Source organism: Mobula birostris, chromosome 1, assembly GCF_030028105.1.
Source record: "Mobula birostris isolate sMobBir1 chromosome 1, sMobBir1.hap1, whole genome shotgun sequence".
In the NCBI taxonomy this organism is placed as follows: Eukaryota; Metazoa; Chordata; class Chondrichthyes; order Myliobatiformes; family Myliobatidae; genus Mobula; species Mobula birostris.
Window position 1 is genome coordinate 216,929,152 of NC_092370.1, and position 21,837 is coordinate 216,950,988.

General features: G+C 40.6%; 1 protein-coding gene and 1 long non-coding RNA gene across 3 annotated transcripts; one reads left to right on the forward strand and one right to left on the reverse strand.

The window, feature by feature from the left end:
- Positions 1-3,985: 3,985 nt before the first annotated feature.
- Positions 3,986-6,658, reverse strand: LOC140185170 (homeobox protein six1). Of its 2 annotated transcripts, none has more exons than XM_072238600.1 (2): positions 5,889-6,648; positions 3,986-4,784 (listed from the first exon to the last, which is right to left on the reverse strand). In XM_072238600.1, exons 1-2 carry the CDS (start codon positions 6,446-6,448, stop codon positions 4,481-4,483), a joined length of 864 nt encoding a protein of 287 aa, XP_072094701.1. In that variant the 5' UTR covers positions 6,449-6,648; the 3' UTR covers positions 3,986-4,480. The 2 variants fall into 2 exon arrangements, with proteins under 2 accessions (XP_072094701.1, XP_072094753.1); XM_072238652.1 differs by having other exon boundaries at positions 4,660-4,784; positions 5,948-6,658.
- Positions 6,659-7,312: 654 nt separating this feature from the next.
- Positions 7,313-19,329, forward strand: LOC140185323 (uncharacterized). Its single transcript, XR_011882545.1, has 3 exons — positions 7,313-7,422; positions 7,829-7,901; positions 17,198-19,329. It is a non-coding gene; the product is annotated as an uncharacterized lncRNA (long non-coding RNA).
- The last annotated feature ends 2,508 nt before the right edge of the window (positions 19,330-21,837 follow it).

Genomic DNA, 21,837 nt, shown 5'->3' on the forward strand with positions numbered 1-21,837 from the left:
TCTCAATGGTTAATACGAAGCCGTTACCCTCCTACCTAATCGTGCATAACGCGCTCGCTTAATTTGCTTGCCTGTGACGTGTTCATACTCGTTAAACGCTCCAAAGTATCGAGTTATGATATACAGTAACTATGCATTAGTTTTTTTACAAAAACTATGTCAATGTTTTTACTTAAATTAATGTCTGCCATGCAAGTCATTTCGCAAATTTACTCTGAACGTTTATCACATTTAATCTTCAAAAAGTTAGACGTTTAATTTTCCTAATAGGTTAAATTTTGCATGACTATTCACTAATACAGACATGCAGTAACCGAACTAAGGCAGTTGGAAGAAGTGGTCAGTGAAAAAAATAGCAATAACATACACCTTGACTATTGCTTCCGTGGTAATGAATCCCCCACAATCGTATTGCGCAAGACATCTGATAGGATGCACCAACTTAACCAATTTGACACATTAATTTTTACACTCAAATCCTGCCCCGGCGGCGCTTGTTGTCCTGCCCATCCTATCGGACAAATGCAGCCCTTCCGAGATAATTAACATCTTTCTACAAACCAACGTAGTGAATGTCACCTAGTCAGAGTACATGACCCCCAAATGCCAATGAGCGCCTCCATGGGAGATCCATTAATGTAACTCAGAAACAAAATGATAGTTAATTATTGTCCTTTTGTAAATTCATTTTGTGAGCTGGTTGACGACGTATGTTGCCCAGAGTTATGAAAATCTGTTACCCAATTCAATAGTCGGGATGTTCAAGTACATAAATATTTGCTGACATCTGAAAAATATGAATTTAATTTAATACATCGGGCACGGGAGATTTGTGAACTTATATTATTAAATATAAATATATTAAAAGCTATCGCGTTAAAAAAACACGCCAAACGTTTAATTAGACCAGTGTCCTCACTGAGCACAATGTTTCTTTGACCTGGCCAGCTTCTCTGTCATGTCATTTGAACCTTGCTGTATTCTGTTCACGGAAAACAATATAATTTGGGAACTATTTTGTGCAATTGCAATTCGAATGCTGCATTGGAGGTCCGGCTGAAAATTAGTTTGAATTGTATCGATCGCTTGCTCCTATTTTCGAAGGACTTCCTCCCAATTTTTAAAAAAAATTATAATTTGACGACACATATAGGCTACGTCAAGACTGATTTGCATTAATCAAACACATTTTCTTTAAGCGTTTTTTTTGCTAAGGAGTACTTCGACATTCTACGTTGGCACCGTTTCCCATTTCAAACAGCCTTTTATACTTTTCTGATAATTCAAACCATGGCTAGGTATGATCCAAGCCAATCTGCGGGAAAATATGCGAAGTCTGTCAATCTGATTGATTCCAACCAAGGAATCAACTCTCTTCTGTTAAAGTTAAGGAATGGACTGTAGAGTGGAAAATATTTCATTTTAATTCGTTTAGCTGCAAGATTCTTGTTAGTTCTGATAAAGGACAGGACTTCGGGTTATAGTAAAAACATAACCTCTGTTGCGGATTTAAATAAAGAACCTAGTTTTGTGAGCACGCTTAAAATGTAAAGAAAACAAATTTGAAATCAGTGCCGAGGTGCTTCTAAAAACACAAAAGACTGAATTGAATCTCTGTAATATTTGCCAAAATCTGCTCCACATTCAGCAAGCGCAGTCCAGCCAGCGGCTGGTTCACATTAACTCCAGGAAATCCTCAGTTCTCTCCAAACTGGAGCTGTTCAAAACAATTACCCTCATCTCATAGAAGGCCTTTTTAGTTTCCAGCTAAAAGTGTCTGGAGGCCAGTCGTGTGTTTATTTTACATTTAGAAGAAACCCCGACCAAAACCGAACGTATTTCGTAACCATTGGGGTATGGGGCGCTTGTCGATTGAGCTGCTATTTTAAAATTACTGAAAATAAAACGTCCGAAGTGCAGCAAGATCAAAGTCACCAATGGGCAGACCGTGATGATGCTGCATTCTCTTCACAAATACCATGCTAAGGTACAAGATGTATGAGGAGTAGATTTGAAGATCTTCAACATGTTTGGTAACGGCAGTGGCCATTTGTCGAAAATATTCTGTCTCGAATTGCTAACTTGTATTTTGACGAAATCCGGCCCACCGGGTTGCTTTATCTAACTAGACCAAAGTAGGGTATCTGTGTTAATTAGCTTGGTGAAAATATAATGTAAACAAGTCTCCAATAAGCCTTCCTTCATAAACTTACAAAACGTAAAACAATACACATAATTTCCCTAACCTACATTCTACGAAACGGAATAAACAGAAAATTCAGCTATGGAGAATTTTTATTCTGTTTTAATAGCTACAGCTTTTAAAAAACACACACACACACACATATATATATATACTTCCGTAAAATGTCTTAATTATTATGACCTCTAAATGTTAAAGGGCTTTGTCTTTAGGAAAATAAAAGTTTGGTCCTCCTAAGCCACTTACTACAGTTACCATAAAATGTCATCACAACCATTCCGTCCCGGTCTCTCATGAAATGATGCAGTCGATCACAGCCGCTCGGCTATTCTCTTTCTCCTTATACTGTACTGAGCATCAGAAAAGGAGAAGAGGGTGCGCATGCCCAGTCAGCTGCACGTTTTCATCTGAACGCTGTGCAATAACAGCTGAAACTCCCTTTCGATCTCAGGTAAAACCTGGAAGGACTCATGTTTCAATTAAATCCTCTTCCAAGGCGATTATTTGTTTTAAACGAGAGTTCAGGCTGAAATACGTCAATCCCGAGTGTACGTCTGGCCTCCAGAGGGGGCGAGATCTCCATGGCCCGAAACTCACAGAATAAACATTCTACAATGTTCAGTAAACCATAACTACATACTATCAAAGTGCATTAGGCACACGACATACGAACAAAGTACTAGAGAACCTGCAGATATGAATTTGATACAAATCTGGATTATTGATTTTACCGGAAGTTGGGGCGTGTACCGTTTTAGTCTGTGCCATTCCCCTGCACAATATTTAAAGGCCTCGAGGACACGTAATAGTAAAAATGTATTATCTCCAGCAACCTGACAGTGATATATAGTGTAGAATGTCGAATTGGGTAAAGGTTTAATTTGAGAGTCTTCACAAACAGTGGTATGGATTATTAATATTAAAGAACATCGTTAGTATCCGAAAAAACCGATAATATTGTAATGATCGATAAAGCGATAGTATTGTAATTTCTGCTGCGCTATGTAAAATAAGTAGAACAAAGCTGATAGGATGGGGATCGAATTTCATCTTTAGGGAGAAAGACTCGAGGGTGGGGAAAGGAGGCAATAAAACAAGATGACACGATTTTAGCAGCTTAGGTAATCTTTCTTTTTTTTTTGCGGCGCATTTGTTACAAACCAAACCGTAGAAACGAAATCATTCGCTTCATTAAACATTATTTTCTGGGCCATACCCTTAGCATTCTACAGAGCAAGTCCAAAACCAAAATAAATAAGTACTCACAGAAAGTGCACTCGGAAAATGCCGAATAATTGTGGCCCAGCTAAATCGGTCCCCTGCTTTAGCTGTAGGGCAAAAACTTGCTCTTTGGAGGCGAGCCGCTAATTTGACTGGTGAGAAACTCATGTAATCGTTTAGTTGCTAAATTCTAAGAATAATACAGCGGTTACTCACTGTGATATTGTATGAGGGAAACTTGTAGCGTGAAATGGAACAACGCAAACGCCGGGTACAAATCGCCGAGTCGCCTTGGCCACTTTTTTTTTAACCGAAGGCTTCATTCCTCTGAGTGCGACCGACAGCATTGTAGATCCAGTAACTGTTTCAAGCATTATTTTCTAGAAAGAAAAGCTGCAATTTCTTAAAAAAAGAATTAAAATAAGGAGACAACATAAGCACGCGCTTTTCACATCTTTTGATTTTATTATAAACTATTTCCACGTAACTCTCCATACACCACTGGTGAAAATGTAAACTTCGAATCGCCTCTGTGCCAGAACTTTGCATGGGTTAAATGGGGTGTCTTCTCTCTCTCTCGCTCTCTCTCTCTCTCTCTCTCTCTCTCTCTCTCTCTCTCTCTCTCTCTCTCTCTTCTCTGCGGTTACCTCAATTACAGACTGTTTCCCCTATTCGACGTTTCATTTCAGACTCGCGATCGGTCAAGAATCTCAAGGAACGTAGAGATCGAAAACGGGATGTAATCCAGGTTGGACTCTGACAGATGTTCGAACCTGCCAGTAAGAGAATTGGTGGACCCGCGTGTTAACTTCATTTGCAAGGCCCTTTGTGCAGTGGAAGAGCATCGGGATTTGAAAAGCATTGAGTGAAATGTTAAGCCTCTCAGCAGTTTACGAAGATTTTGTTTTGGTAAAGGCGAGAATCTCGTTTGTTTCACAGATTAAGGACCATCAGTTGAAAATCCATAACTTCGACAAGGCTGTTAAATTATTTACACAGCACAGTACAGGAGTGTCTGTTCAGTTCATACTTGGACTATCCAGCGGCGGGTTCTTTTTACGATCCCAGGTCGACCAGACTAGATGTGAGAGTGCCCAGAAGAGTGTCCTGCAGTCCATGCGGATGGATTGAGCCGGCGTGGCCTCCTGGCGAAGAGCTGAGGCCGTGAAGAGAGAAGCTGGAATCCACAGATTGGTTCAGAGTCCCGGGCAGCAGTAACACGGGGCTGCCCGTGCAATGGTCAGGACTTTGCGGCGGTGATAACTCCTCGTCCGAACTAGACATCAGGTTCTTACTACGATTGATAGGGGACAACTGGTTCTGCTTATTGCCAGAAGAATTCGTGTTTTCGTTGTTCTCCCTATTGGAACAGGAAATATTGCATAATTTTAAAATGAGTAATGACAGTATGGGAGATAACCAACCAAGAACCCCCGGTACATTCACTGTTCACTTACCCTGAAAATTTTCACCCGTGTGGTTGTGATGAGGGTGCTAACACTTGTTAACGTTTAAAATTTCATCTTAAATAAATTACCCCCTTTGGCTGGATCTCTCATTACGATACCCTGGATTAAAGAGGTTTTGTGCTGAGTGGGTGACATTCGCAAAGAGAGTTGTTTCCTTAAAGGGACGAGCTAAAAAAAAATCCCACTTCACCAAATGCTCTTACCTTTCAGCCATTATAATCAATGTTAATGTCTATTAATTAAATTAAATTGCTAACCTGGACTTTAAACTTCAGAAAATGCAAAGCCAAAAAAGGACAATGAAGTGGAACGAATAAAGTACATGACTGGCTTGGCTCCTCAGACTTGATACGAGGTTGCTCGGTTTATCGCGGTTTTACCGGACCAGATAACGCAGAGAATATAAATACCGCATCGGGGCAAAGACCTGAATTCTATCACCTGGCTCGGCCTCTACAAACGCCAGAACGAAAAGAATATACGGTGCAAGTGCGTCTGCCTCTCAGTTGTCATGCAGGGCTTCCCTAATTCTAAGAATCGAAACCTTTCGGTTAATTTCGATTTTTAAAATCTATTTTAGGCCTTATATTTTCACTAGCTCTATATCTAGTTCGCAATTAAAGTACAGGCATTTTCATATTTCACTGTTAATTTAAGAAGATAGCATCGACGCAGATTTGGTTTACCAGAAGCTGGTGGACCCGATTAAATAACATTAGTGAATTTAAATAGTTTCCCTGCCAGCTCGCTGTAATTTGGTCACGTAAACGAAGAGGGTTTAATGCTACGGAATGATTTTTTTTGTTGCTTCCCCAGAGTAGGCGAGGTGATGACCACACACAGTCCCCGTTGGTCATGTCCACTGTGACTCAGGGCCGGAGCACGGAGGAACCGATTCATCGCCGCGAGAAAATCTCCGTGGGAAAGCGGACCGCTAAGGATTTCACCGGGCCCTTTTTGTGTCCGCACGACGTGTAAGCAGCGGCGGTGCTTACCTCTCCTTGGCTTCCGCTGCTCGGTCTCTCTGCCTTCTGTTTTTAAACCAGTTGCTAACCTGCGTGGTGGTGAGCCCAGTGGCTTCAGCCAGCTCCCGTTTCTCTCTCGGTGATGGGTAAGGGTTGTGGGCGTACCACTCTCTCAGGACACCTCGCGACTTCTCCTTGAAACAGTAACTTGTCTCTTCCCCGTCCCATATCGTCCGGGGCAGGGGGAATTTCCTTCGCACCCGATACTTGCCCACGGCACCGAGGGGCCTCCCCCTTAGCTTCTCGGCTTCGATGTAGTGGGCCTTTAACCAGAGCTGCTGCAGCTTGGAGTGATTGTGCGGCGAAAACTGGTGACTTTCTAAAATCTTATAGAGCTCTCGGAAGTTACCCCTATGGAAAGCCACCACCGCCTTCGCTTTAAGAACGCTCTCGTTCTTGTGGAGGTGATCGCAGGCTGGAAGGGACCAGAGAAACCTACCCAGCCTCTCCAGGTTACCCCCTTGTTGGAGAACTTCGCAGACACAAGCCACTTGCTCTTGAGTAAAACCGAAAGAAGGCAGCACTGACATGGCTCACTTAGAATCAGGGCGTAGTATCCGCAATCAGATCGCCCCACGCAGAAAAAAAACAGTCGCAGTGGCCAGCAAGGGTTAACAGATCCAAGTCAGTCGCCGATATCCAGCGGCTGATCTCTCACGCGCTGGTGATCGGTGCTGGCGGCAGCAGTGTGTTCCCATCCTTGTAAGTGCGCATTAATAGCGATGAATCGCCGCTGATTGGCTGCACATCCCTCCTACCATTTGCAAGAGACAAGAGCAAAGTTTTCCTAAATGAAGGACTCTGGAGAACACGTCAGGGTCTGAAATACGAGAGCCTCTCAAATGTCACCTGCGGGATTGGCCGGCTTTATACACAAATCAATTAAATTTCGCCTTTTTGAACAAGTTCATGTATTCTCCCCAAGACTCAAACTTCCGCCTATAATTTTTTCTTAATGTAGTCGCAAATGCATAATTAATTCGTCGTTCACTCATCCCACATTTTTAAATCATCAACTGTTATTTTTTTTAAAAAAAGGATGATCTTACTTTTTTTTAAAGATAGCGATTTAGAACCGAGGAACCCTGCGGAACGTGTAGCAAATAATCTAGGACAAAATCCTTAAATTTGTTTGACCATTGTCATCAAATCTTAGCATTTCCCACTAGAAAATAAATTGAAACCTCAAGACAAAGGTATAAGACGCCAGCTGGTCAATGGCGCACATCTTTGTGTGACTGCTTTGCTCTAGGTGTGGGTTGGTGGTGGTAAGTCGACTCCGAGTATTGTACACGCACATTTCTTGCTGTAGTGACATCGTGCAGCGACATAAGGAATACAATCTTCCAACATGAATTCATTGAGATCTTCGTGCTGCCCGCTCGCTTTCCCAATGGAGCGGTTGTGCGGGGCAAAGGTACAATGGCAATCACATTTTACATCTTTCCATTTACTCTTACAGTGGAACTGCTTTTCTTTTGAAGCAATTGGAAACGAGTTTTTTGTAAGTAACAATGTAATTTAAGTGATGTAATCACTGGTGAGTTTTTTTGGAACCATCTAAAATTGATCAGCTTCATTCAAGTCATTTGGGAAAGGGAAATAGACAATATATTTCCGAATACTTTACCTCTTATTCAATTTGCCTCTCATAAAGGTCTATCGATTAAGTATCGTAAACTGCATCAAATCCGGCTTCTGCGCAGCAAAAACAAAGGAAGACACACATCAAACCATTTGACTGGTTAGACAGTTTTCAGCGGAAAAGTTCTTCTGTAAAAAATGTTCTCCTAGTTCTTAGATTGTGCGGCTGATTAATAGGCCCTACATATGAAATATCTCTACTGAATGGTGGTTAAGTGGATTGAATGAAGTCTTCCGAATTCTCAGGTGTTGTATTGGTTCTGCAGAGTTCCGACCTGTTGCTTCTCTGTGCTGGGAATTTTCTGCAATGTTCGACGACGTGCCTGATACACACTACAGGTAAGCATTTTGCTGCAAACTCGGCAGATTAGAACGGACAATTCATGCTTCAAATGAACTAAAGTTAATTGACTTGGTCTGATCATTGCCATGGTAATGAACGTGAACGCATTATCAATTGACATACCATTTCTATTTCCTGTGTGCCAGAAATTAAAGTTCAACGTTCCATTATTCCCTATGATTTAATGTAACTCTGACATTTACAGTATTTGGGTCATATACGGAGGAAATAAAGCTAATAAATGTAGACATAATTAAAGGTAATTTCAGTCCTAACTCGCAGAAACAGTTTCTTAATCTCAGAGATCAAAATGTTTAGCTAGAATTTACACAGTACATTTCTTTTCCGATTAGCAGTTCAGTTTTGGTAGGGTAACAGTCAAAACAATTGGTAGTATTTAATTACCTAAAGGCTTTTCTCTGCTCTAGTCTTTCTAAGTTAATTGAAAGAATTCTGATGCAATTACACTTCTTTATCTACAATGATAATCAGGACGCCTCGGTAGCCTCGAATGAAGAAGTCGCGTTTGACTGATAAAGGGATTAGGCAGTGATCCGTCAGATAGCTGTCTTTATTTAGAATTGTTGATTTCATCAGAATACAAAATTAGAAGGGAAAAGGCATTGCCCTGCTATGTGGCTTGGTGACTGCTTTTCTTTCCTTATTTTAGTGTCTGAGGGTGGGAGATGGAGTTAGGGAGTAGGGCTGGGTCCTGACAGCAGGGATGTCTCCACTTGTGGCAGATCCTTATTGACAAGGCAGCTGTTTGGGGACCGGAACAGATCCTTAACCCTCTGTCTAAGTCAGTGCTTACCGTAAATCTTCCAAATCCATGGTGCGCCCACTCCCAAAGCAGTCTACTACCGGCCGAGACTTGTACGTGTCTCCTCGTCTTCATCACAACAACGACTGCGTATCGAACGTTTTAGTGCGAGAGAACCCGAGGTAGCGAGAGGCGCTATGTAAATGCACGGTCTTATTTCTCTCTGTTCCCAGAGAGTCGGCCGTGGCGCAGACAGATATCCAGAAAAATAATCAGCACGTTTCAAAATCCAGCGCTTGTAATATCATTTGCAGCTAGCCAGAGGTATAGGAAACGAGCAGAGAGTGAAGCTCCTGTACTAATACCATTTTTATTGAATCAATAGAGCAAATAATTAGCATCATTCAAGGTAATTGTCCTCAACCGGTCCAATTCTATCCACTCGGCCATCTTAAGGATCCACTCCAATTTTACTTCCACTGTTTATGCACTAGAAATTCAGGAAGACGGTAATCACGGAAGACCATAAGACATGGGAGCAGAATCGGGCCATTCGGCCCGTCAAGTCTGTACCGCTATTCCATCGTGGGTGATTTGTTATCCTTCTCAACCCCATTCTTCTGCTTTCTCCCCGTAACTTTTGACGCCCTTACTAATCAAGAACCTATCAACCTGCGCTTTAAATGGGCCTAATGGCTTGGTCTCCACAACCGCCTATGGGAATGTATTCCATAGATTCGCCACCCTCTGGCTAAAGAAATTCCTCATCTCTGTTCTAAAAGTTCGCCCTTCTATCCTGAGGCTGTGCCCTCTGGTCCTAGACTCGTCTACTATAGGACACCTCTTCTTCACGTCCACTCTATCCAGGCCTTACAATATTCGGTCACTTTCAATGAGATTCCCTCTCATCATTCTACACTCTAGCGAGTACAGGCCCAGAGCTTTCAAAGGCCGCTCATACGTTAACTCTTTCATTCCCGGGATCGTTCTCGTGAACCTCCCCCGACCCCTCTCACATGTGAGCACATCCTTTCTTAGATAATGGGCTGAAAATACTCTAAGCGGGGTCTGGCCAATGTCTTATAAATCCTCAGTAACACTTCTTGCACCACTGTACATCATTCCACTTCTTGCCTTTTCACGTTGGCAGCAAATCTCTTGTTTTAATTTTCCCTTTGATATTTTTCCCCAATTGAAAACGTCTTGAATATGCCTTAAAGGTTTTCAATAGGGTTGCTATTGTAAATAGGCTGGCATTTGGATAAATATAACTTGCTATTGACGTATTAAGAATTCTAAATAATGAATGCAATTTCAGCTCAAACTAGCCATTGCTCTATTGTGGTTGATGGCGATTACAACTTTAAAAACGAGCCCAAGTATGCAGTTGATAAAACACGTACCTGACTAGAGCGGTGCCTTCAGAATAATTTATTGGGTTCCGCATAATCCCCTTTATTTAGTGAACACATTCTTTATCTATGGACCATGAGCAAACGTCCCGGGGTGAAATAAGAATCTTTCTTTTGCTCCGATGAATATATCAAAGTAAAAATGTTATTCGCTGGTTGAGCAGGGTATCATGTTATACATTAATCTTGGGTCACAAGAAAAAAGACTAGTTCTATAAGAAGTAGTTAAACTTATCACATGAACGTTGGGTTTGTCCTCCATTCATTCCTCTTTGTCTGGAGGTCCTTCCTCTGTAGAATTACGTATGAAAATTGTTGATAAAACTTTTCAAACGCTTAGGTCCCTCTGCAGTTTTAACGACTATGTCACGTTTCCTTAACGTTAGTTAACTGTGAATTGAAATGTTATACCCCTTCTCTCCGGATTCTCAGGTTTCTATGACCAGGCGGAGGTCCGCAGATTTTGTTAACCCATTTCTGTAAATGTACGGATATATCCCTAAACATTTAACAAATTCTGCCATTCATTTTGTTGAAGTTATCTAAATCCTCCCCAAGTCCATTAGCTTGGGTTAGAATAAACTTTTAATCACTTTTAGTGATTCCTCTGAACACCTGTAAAAACAATGTTTGCGAGCGCCCTGGGAGATCTGGGGCTGGGACGATCCTTCTCTACGCCAATAGCAGTTCGTCCGTCTTGAAGGAAAATATAACCTACTTTTAGTATTAAGCTTACTTATAGTGCCTTCAACAACAAAAACAATGGCAGGTTGTTACTGGGCGCGAACTACTTAGCAGCGCCCCACAATTTTTGTCTGCAGTGGACAAACAGTCAGCAGTGATAGTTAAAAATATTCTCGCTGTATTTATATCAACAAATTCCAGGAAAAACTAAAACGAAGTTTTAAAAGTAAAACGCTTAATTTCTGATAATTTCTGTTCAAGTCCGCATGTTCAGTGCAAGTGGCCATACAAAAGAAATCTATCATATCCAGTAGACTCGATGGTCGGATATTTAAAAGCAAGTAAATTTTATGTTTTGGATAGTATTAAACCACTATCCCAGTAAGAAAGCGCGTCTATTAAGATATTAGAGATAATTTTATGGGAATTTAAAATATATCTATCTCCATAAGTTTGGCCTTAATGCAGTCTGAAGTAGAAATGTCACCTTTTTTTAGCTCCATGGTCAATGATATAATAGAAAATTCAATTAATGTAAACATATTAAGTCAAGGGTTTTTGACTTTAGTAGCATTTTCTGCCGGGCAATTTCGGAAGTATTTCAAACAATGAGACGGGCGTTCGCTAATTTCAACCGCGTTCCTCATAACAAAATAATTTCCCAATGAAACTAAATAAACATATTAGTTAGCATGTTACAAAGTGAACGGTTTGGTCACAGGTTTGATCCCCGATGATAATAGCAAGTTCCATATAAAATTATTTGTAATGACGGGAGAATACTGTTTAGTAAGAGGAAAGTGTGAATGATACTAATGTTGTGTGACATTAAATAAACAATAGAGCTTGTCTGGAAAGATGGAGTTAATTAGCTGGTGCTCTCTGTTTAAATGAGGGCTCAGGAAGGTTGATTTGTTGCGGCGCAGTCTAATGGGATGGAGGGGGAGGTCTCACTGGACACACCCCATTGGTTTCCTTTTAGCAATGTGAGCGCAAAATCACACATTTCTGTTATTTGTCACTGATGGGAATACGGGGGGGGGTGCGAATTAGATGGGTTGTTAAGAACTAGGCAGCGTTTGCGGCAATTAAAATTGTGCGCAATAACAATTCATTTTTTTCTCCTGTCCTCTGTGGAACTAAAGATAAGAATAGCGTATGGCCTACGAAGTAGTGGACTATGGGGATGAGAACTTCGTCGGCGAAAATTAGCAATGTAATTCTGATAGCATATATACATAAACCGAGATTATTCGGGATTGTTTATGGTCATTTTTCAGTGCATGTGTGTAAAGGAGAATACTACTGTTTGCTATTGGCGATTTATTTGCCTTATTTATGTTGTGAGTTCATCTTCGAGGATCGCCCCTAAAATTAAAAAAAATGTAAAACATTTTATTGTTGAAATTGTCTTTAAAATTTCGCCTTCGACACACGGCGATTTTTTGTATGGCAATTCTCCGGTAGCGAAGCATCACGAGAATCTTTAAAGCAAGGTTATTAATTCAAAGGATCATATCAATAATATATTTTAATTTCCAGTCACAGTTAGGAAATAATTGCACCAAAATTAGTACTTCAGTCGTCAATTGTAAAAGGCATAAATGAGAAGCCCTAAAAGCGAGTTAAAGGTTTTGGAATCAGTAGGTACGGTCCCAGTGCTCTGGACTGTACGGTATCGTTTGTCTCTAATCAATCCAAATGCAATGGGGCGATTTGAGTGCATGATGAATGGATCTCAGGTTTCTTGTAATGGCTCTACCACATTTTACAGGCCCGCCTTTTTTAACCCGAGAAGCTGGAGGGACGACCTCATTTAAAGCTGCTGCTTGTTTCAAGATGTTGGGAAAGCCTGTGGGCTAATTCTGCCGTGCATTTGCTACTGCTGCTAAATGGAACGATCAGCTGGCAAAAAAACTAGTAAAACCCTCCATCATCAACCCACATATCTCTCACTGACATCATTTTTCTCTATTAAATAAGAATTTCTGGACGGAATTTTTATTTCTCTTGAAGCATTTGCCCTACCGGCATTTCGTCCCTCGTCTGAGAGAACAACCCTTCGTCAGGGCGTTTGTGTGCAATTTGAAACGCTGTAAATCACCGTCCTCGCCTCAAGTCACCATCATTTTTTAATTTGATTGATACCTTGCTTTGCTAATCTAATACATCTCCGAATGCCTATGTTTTAGAAAACGGGCTGTTTATCATTAATGTATATTAACATAATTTTGATGCAAAATCTGTACGTATTATTGGAAGCACTCTGCCCCTGTATGTGTAATTCAATGTTTCAATTACGTGTTCAGGAATAAATGGCTTATTCAGAGTACAATCGAATGCATTACAATTGAGAAGCGCTGTTATCATTACGCCAGAGTTAGATGGTTTAAGAGTTGGCAGTTAATTATAGAGCTATAATTTGATCTTCTTAAGGACATTCCAGTAAGCTTGGAGAGTAATTTAAGAGATACTGCTAAGTTATCTATCTATCTGTTACATGCAGGTTTGTATTTTAAATAACTATTGCAGCCATGTCTTTAAATAAAACAAATGTGTTTAAAAATTATGAAATTAACTTCTTTTGAATATTTTGCTCTATTCTTGAAAAGTAAATATATCCCCCTTTGCCAGCACAATTATGTCTAATGGGAATGGTGAAAATAACAGGAGTGTGGGCTAGCTCACTGAAGGCCATGTTTGTCAGAGAGACAGTTACCTTATGATCAGATTGTTTCAGTTGCACAATTATGATCCATTTCTTAGTGCAGATATATCAAGTTACATAGAATCCTAAATGCTCCTAAATGCTCTATACCAACTTTTAAGCACCACATAAGCCTCCTTCTTCTGACTTTATTTAATTCATTCAGTACATCCTACTATTCCCTTTTTCATGTGCTGATAAAGTTTTTTTTGGGTGTTTTTATGCTGTTCAATTCAACTGTTGCTAATAGAAGCAAGTTTCAAACTTTTACCAGTCTTGGTGGGAATAAATTTCTCAAATTGCTTCTCAGATTTTACTGATCTTGATCTTACATTTATCATTCCTGTTTTTTTCTCTCTTCCACTGGTCAGATATCTATAGGACTTTATTGAGTTACTTTCCATTCTTTGCTTCAGTGGAGAAAACAATTCTAGTCTGCTGAATCTTTCTTTGAAAAATGCAACCTTTTAGTTCTGCCATCATCCTCATAAATCTTTTTCTGCACTCTGTTCTCCAGTGTGCTTCCAATTCACCATGAAAACCAGAACTCTGAACAATATTCCAACCTTCTCTACTCAACTTTCTATGTGTCATTGAAAACCAATTGCCTGCTTTACACTTTGTCCAGTGTTTGAGTTGATCTTTTAATTTACTCATTCCAACCAAAAGAAAAAATATGTGGTCCTTAAAGGGATTATTTTGACAAATTGAATTTTAAAACATTGTTCATTAATGGCTGAAATTAGTAACTATCATCAATAAGTTTGAGCATGTAAATGATAAATGATCATTAGCAGGTTCTGGATAGCAGAAGTCTAAGAACAACTTCTAACACATGTTGCTTTTCATGCAAATCTGGCAGTCACTTTATAACCACTAAACAGGATGTTATCTCAGGTGGGCAAACAAGAGCCATGGAATCAATTTTAGCTACAAATGAAATGTTCATTGATTCCAGGAGTCAAATGGATTACTTCTAAATTAGTTCAAAATGAAGAAAACAAAATCCTTGGAGCTAAACTCCTTCTGAATCATAGTTGGCATTTAAATGAGCTGCCTATACCTCTCAAAAATATTCTTTTTTGAGAGGTTAACGAGCAACTAAGAAAAATAGAAGCCACAAATGGTCACCTCAAATACCTACCTTTGGTAAATGCATTAGGAATAAATAACAACATTGATTGACTTTAGGAGACCACAGATTAGTCAAGCTTGCCACTTTCTTGGTCTCACGCTTGTAAGATTTGCTCTCAAAGTTGACATCTAGCAAGTCAACTTTTTAAAACATATTCATTCACTGAATGTGGGCATCCCGGTAAAATCAACCTCAATGCATGTTATTAACTGCCTTGTCCTGAGTGACTTGCTAACAAACTCAGGAGCGCTGACCTCCCCAGCATTGAGGACATCTTCAAAAGGTAATGCCTCATCATTAAGGACCCTCATCACTCAGGACTTGCTCTTTTCTTATTTCTACCATATAGGAGCCTGAAGACACACACTCAGTGTTATAGGAACAACTTCTTCCTCTCTTCCATCAGATTTCTGAACAGAAGATGAACCAATTCATGAACACTACCTCACTATCTTGCTGTCTTTCTGCACAACCTATTTTGGTTATTTTTTTCCACATATATATCTTATTGTAATTTATAGTATTTTTATGTACTGCACTGTACTGCTGTCATAAACAACACATTTCATCGCACATGTCAGTGATAGTAAACCTGATTCTGGTTCTGACTCTGCTTCTGAATCAGAGATATTTCTATGGAGGCAGAGTGACATTTCCTTACATCAAACACATGCACCAATTTGCTGGGTTTAATAGGAGCGTTTCCTACCGGGATTATTTCTATTGTGGTCACTCAAGGACTATGTTGAGCATTATTCAATCTCCCTCAAGTATCCATTGATAATAACAAAAAAAAGATACTCAGCAATTTGATTCTTCCCTGATGATGTTTTAACTTGAGTTCCTCCACACATGCATACTAATTCTCTTCTAACTTCTCCAAACCAGCTCCGAATATGATATGTATTTAGGTCCAGACCAGATTAAAATTAAGATGATTAAGAAATACATTTTCTAGAGTAGGAAGTGACATCATATGTGGACTACTGAACGTCATATGATATGCTGTACTTTAACTGCTGAAGGTTCAGGAAATGGTTCTGAACAATAGATCTCAATGTAAGATTAATGTGATGGCAGTACTTGTAATTCATTCACTTTAAGGATTCAGTTAAGGAGTTACAGAATGAAACATAGAAAAGTAAGTGAAACTAAGGAAAGTGAATTATATTGTAGACAGATGTAGTATGGAATGCAGAAGACAAATTGGATAGCAGAAGCAGCAGTCTATTTTCTTGTCAAAGTCGAAAAGGATAAAGTTGGCAGAAATCGATTGATTTCAGAAGATGTATCATTCTTGTAGTAAGCTGTCAATCTTCCTTTAGTATATCGTTAGCCTTGTCTTAGTGGCAACACTTTCCTCTTAGACAGAGGGTTTTGGGTGCAGGTGTCCTTCTAGAATGCTGGACATAGAAATGAGGCTGAAACTTCATTACAGAACAAAGGAAGCTATGTTTTTCTATGCTGGAGACATTGAACTAAGATATTAAAAATCCAATTATGTGAAGAAGAACAGGCAAGATCATGATTTGTTAATATTTATTCACTATCTATTCCTCAACTAACAATGCTGAAGCAGACTGATTATTATCTTCTTGCTCCTTATTGGACCTTACTCTATTTCAGTTGCAAAAATACATCTTTATCAGTAAGGCACCTTATGACTTACTGAAGTCATGAAAGAATTTCTCTGCCTTCATTAACAATCAACAGATTTGATTACTGCAGAATGACACAATGAATAATCAAAATGCTCGACAGTTTAACCCAAACAACCGAACTAAAAGCAGAGCAAATTATATTCAGTTTTATAGTGCTCTGCTTAGGTGGTACCTGGAATACTTCAGCATGCTCTCGTCACAGAAACGCAAGGCATTCAGGTCCTAGAGGTTATACAGAGAAGAGCTCTGAAGCTGATTCCCAGTGTCAGAAGATTGAATTATGGAGCAAGGCTATTAAAACATAGGTTTTGCAAGGAAAAGCAGATGACTTTATAGAAGTATATACGCAAGTGTTTCCACATGTTTGAGGTGCAGAATGTCAACAGCAGCTGCTTGGCTTTCTGCAACTAGTCATGCTAGACATAAATCCAGCAAGCAAAGGTAATGCTTTCCAGTGAATGTCATCTGAGTAACTAAGTCTCTTCATTAGTTATACAATGGGCATCCATCTTCAGCAAGGTGGCATCAATTACACAGGAGAGTTCCTGTCATGTCAAGTGCCACAATATTTTAAATGTTCAAGTGCAGGGCTAGCTATCAGGTGTATTTGCTTCATATTCCTTTACAGAATGTGGACATCTTTGGGAAAGTCAGACTTTATTGTCCACCCCAAGATATCCCCTGAATATTAGCTTAGTATCAACCACATTGCTCAGTCTGAAGTTACATAGTATAGGCAATATGACACATTTCCTTTCCTGAAGGATATTAATAAACAGGATGAATTTTTACAGCAATCTGTAAGGCTTTAAGGTGACTATCAATGATAATGGCTTTTTAGTTCATACTTTAAATAATTTAGCTGCTGTGGAAGAATTTAAACATTTGTTTCCAGGCCAATAGCTAATAATTTAACTCTTATCCTATTAGATTCCAGAAGACTACCAATTATCTGCAATATGTGAAGAGTCTAGGATATACAGCTGTTTTCCTGGATGAAGTTCGCTGTTTATGAGCAAAACCTTGGAAGAGCCCAAACCATGGATACTTATTGGTATCGAAATAAATTCAATGCTAAATGGTTATGAACAGAAAAGAAAATATCATAATGTAAACAGTGCTGACCTATTTTGGGATCGCTCTTGCTGGATGTATATTGTTTGATCACAGGAGACTGCAAAATTTTTAGTTCTTATTCAGAAGAAGACTACAGTGAGTTGTCAACTTCTCCCTCAGCCCTCTTGCAGGATTGAGGATGACTTGCTTCCGCTCCGGTTCTGTAGGTTCTGAGTTCTGTATCTGCTGACTCTGCTACTAGGAGGGGCAATGGCACGTGATGCAGAGGATGGGTGAAGGGGCAATGGCGCGTGATGGGGAGGTTGGGTGCATAGTTTAGAAAGTGGTGCACTCCTTCTGCTGTTTATGCGGAACATCTGCGTTTTCCTCGAGTTGAACTTCAACTTCAAACATGTATACTGCCAAATGAAACAATGTTCATCCAGACCAAGGTGCACAACACAGTACATATAATTTACACAAAACACATAAAGTAATATTACCACAAACAAATTAGCAAATAATAAAATATATTCCAGAAGAATAACATGCAACACAAGATGCATTTACAAGATAAGAAGTAAGCAGTATAACACCACTGGTGCTTCATATATGATAAGACCTGGGTGGTGGCAGGGAGATCAGTGGTCTCATGGCCTGGCGGAAGAAGCCTTTTCCCATCCTAACGGCCCTTGACCTAATGTTATGGTATGTGCTGCTTGATGGTAGGGGATCAAATAGATTGTAGGATGGATGGGAGGGATCCTTGTCATTGCTGAGGACCCTATGTACACAGTGCTCCTGATAAATATCACAGATGGATGGAAGAGAGACCCCAATGATCCACTCAGCTGTCCTTGCATTAATTTGTAGGGTCTTGCAGTCAGATCCCTTGCAACTACTGTACTAGATGGGGGTGCAGCTAATCAGGGCACTCTCAATCGTGCTCCTGTAAAAATTAGCTAGAATGCAGGTGGAGGAGGGGTGGAGGAGCCTCGGTCCCTCAATCTCCTCAGGATGTGGAGATGTTGCTGTGTTTTCTGGACTAAAGGGATGGTGTTGAGGGACCAGGTGAGATTGTCCATTATGTGCACTCCCAGAAACTTGGTGCCCCTAACTCTCTCCATGGAGAAGCCATTTATGTGCAGTGAGGAGTGGCCTGAAATCCACAATCACCTCTTTAGTATTGTCCACGTTCAGATGCAAGTTGCTGTGCTTGCATCAATCTATAATCTGCTCTGCAGCCTCTCTGTACCTTGTCTCATTGTCGTTGCTGATGAGGCCAACCACTGCTGTGTCATCAATGAACCTGATGATTCAGTTTGAGCTGGATCTAACAGCACAGACATGCGTCAGCAAAGTGAACAGCTGTGGACTGAGCAGGCAGCCCTGGGGAGGTTCAGTGCTCAGTGTGATGGAGCTAGCACTGTGTCTCCCAACACGGACTGACTGTGGCCTTTCTGTCAGGAAGTCTAAGATCCAGCTACAGAGAGAGTTGTTGAGACTCAATGAGGACAGTTTACCCACTAGCTTCTGAGGGATGATCATACTAAATGCTGAGCTGAAGTAAAAGAAACAGCATCCTGGTGCAGGGACTTGAGGTTCTCAATACCATCCTGAAAGAACCTTCTCCACAGGTTTAATACCATCGGCATATGTCATGTTGTGAAATTTGTTGTTTTGTAGCAGCAGCACATTGCAGTAAATAATACTAAAAAATACTATACTTACAGTAAGAAGTAAATATAAAACATTAAATTAAATAAGTATTGGAAAAAAAGAGCAAGAAAAGTGAGGCAGTGTCACTGGGTCCGTTGTCCATTCAGAAATCTGATGATGGATGTGGGGAAGCTGTTCCCGAAATGCTGAGTGTCTGTCTTTAGGCTCCTCTACCTCTTTCTTGAAGATAGCAATGAGGTTACGTCCCGGATGATGGGGGTCCTTAACGATGGATGCTGCCTTTTTGAGGCATTGTCTTCTGAAGGTGCCCTCAATGCTGGGGGGGGGGGGGGGTGTCCTCAATTCTCACGCTGGAGCTGGCTGAGTTGACAACTCTCTGCAGCTTTTTCCTATTCCGTGCAGTGATTTCAAGGTTGTTGTTGCACACCACTCAACCAGCTGATCGACCTCACTCCTGTACGCTTCCTTGTCACCATCTGAAAGTCTGCCAGCAATAATTGTGTCATTGGCAAATTTATAGATGACATTTGAGCTGCGTCTAGTCACACAGTCATGGATGTAGAGAGAATAGAGCAGTCCGCTAAGTACGCCTTCTTGAGATGGACCAGTGTTGGTTCTCAGCGAGGAGATGTTATTTCTGAGCTGCACTGACTCAGTTCTCCTAATGAGGAAGTCAAGGATCCTGTTTCAGAGGGAGGTACGGAGGCCCTAGTTTTGGAGCTTGTTGATTAGAACTGAGGTTATGATAGTGTTGAAAGCTGAGCTGTAATCAATAAACAACAGCCTGACTTGGGTATTACCATTGTCCAGGTGATCCGAGGCCAATTGGAGAGCCAGTGAGATTGCATCAGCTGTAGACCTATTGTGATGACAGGAAAATTACAGATCCAGTTCCCCACCGGCAGGAGTTGATTCTAGCCGTGACCAACCTCTCAAAGCACTTCATCACAATAGATGTGAGTGCAACTGGGTGTTAGATGTTGAGGGGCAGCTCACCCTGCTCTTCCTGGGCACTGGTGTGATTGTTGCCCTTTTGAAGCAGGTGGGAACCTCAGACTGCAGTAGTGAGAGATTGAGAATGTCCTTGAACACTCCCACAAGAAGGTTGGCACAGGTTTTCAGTCCCCGACAAGGCCCTGACACCTCGCGAGGGTTGACCCTCTTGAAAGATGTTCTGACATCAGCCTCCGAGCCACTGATCACAGAGTCAACAGATGCTGCAGGGATTTGCAGAACTATAAGAGCATATGATATAGGAGCACAATTAGGCTGTTTGGCTCATCATCAACCGCGGGAAATATCCACTCTATGTAAGACTTTCTATATTCAATAGGTTTTCAGTGAAATCCCACCTTATTCTTCTAAACTCCAGTGAGGAATGGCTGAGAGTCATCAAATGCTCCTCATTGCCATCAAATGCTACCTTTCATTCCCGGAATCATTCTCATAAACCTCCTCTGGACCCTCTCCAATGCCAAAACATCCTTTCTTTAATAAGGGGCCCAAAACTACTCACAATACTTCAGGTGCTGTCTGATAAAGCTTTAAAAAGTCTCCTTCGATGCCTTATAAAGCCTTACCATTACATCCTTGCTCTTATATTGTAGTTCTCTAGAAATGAAAGCTAACATTGCATTTACTTTCCTTACTGCCAACTCAAACTGCAAGTTAACCTTTAGGGGATCCTGTACAAGTCCCCTTACACCTCAGATTTTTAAAATCTTCTCCCCGTTTAGAAAATAGTTTATGTCTTTACTCCTTCTAACAAAATGCATGACCATACACTTCCCTATGCTATATTCCATCTGCCAGTCTTTACCCCTTCTCCCAATTTGTCCAAATCCTTTTGCAGGCTCCGTTTCCTCAACACTACCTGCCCCTCAACCTACCTTAATATCATCTGCCATCAATTCTGTCATCTAAATTGTCAACATCAATACCGACCTCTGCAGAACACCATTTGTCACTGGCAGCCAACCAGAATGGGCCTCCTTTATTCCAACTCCTCTATCCCTGCTAGTATCTTCCCTGTAATACCATGGGCTCTTATTTTGATATGCAGCCTCCTGTGTGGCATCTTGTCAAAGGCCTTCTGAAAATTCAAGTATACAACATCCACTGACTCTTCTTTGTCTCTCATGTTTGTTATTTCCTCAAAGAATTCCAAAGGATTTGTCAGGCAAGATTTCCCCTTGAGGAAACCATTCTGACTTTGGCCTATTTTACCACATACCTCCAAGTACCCAAAAACCTCATCCTTAGTAATGGACCCCAACATCTTCCCAACAACTGAAATCAAGTTAAAGTATAATTTCCTTTCTTCTGCCTCCCTCCCTTCTTAAAGAATAGAGTGAAATTTGCAATTTTCCAGTTCTCTTTTGGAACCATTCCAAAAGCGAGTGTAATTTTATTCTCCCTTTCAAACTGTGTATAGAAGTTGTTTAGCTCATTTAGGAGTGAAGCAACACAGCCATTCATGATGTTAGGTTTCGCTTTGTACGAAGTGAAGACTTGCAAACACTGCCAGAGCTGACCTGCACCTGTTTCCTTCTCTAACTCAATTTAGAATTGTTTTTTTCACTCTTGAACCAGTCTTCTCTAGGTTGTACCTGGACATACAGTTCTGAATCACTGGTCTTGAATGCCACATGTCTAGCCTTCAGCAGACTACAAATTTCCAGGTTCATCCACAGGTTTTGGTTTGGGTACGTCCGGTATTATCTCGAAGGCACACATTCGTCCACACAGGTCTTGATGAAGTCAGTGACAACTGTGGTGTACTCATTCAGAGTCCCTGAATATTGTCTATTGCACTGACTTAAAGCAGCCCTGTA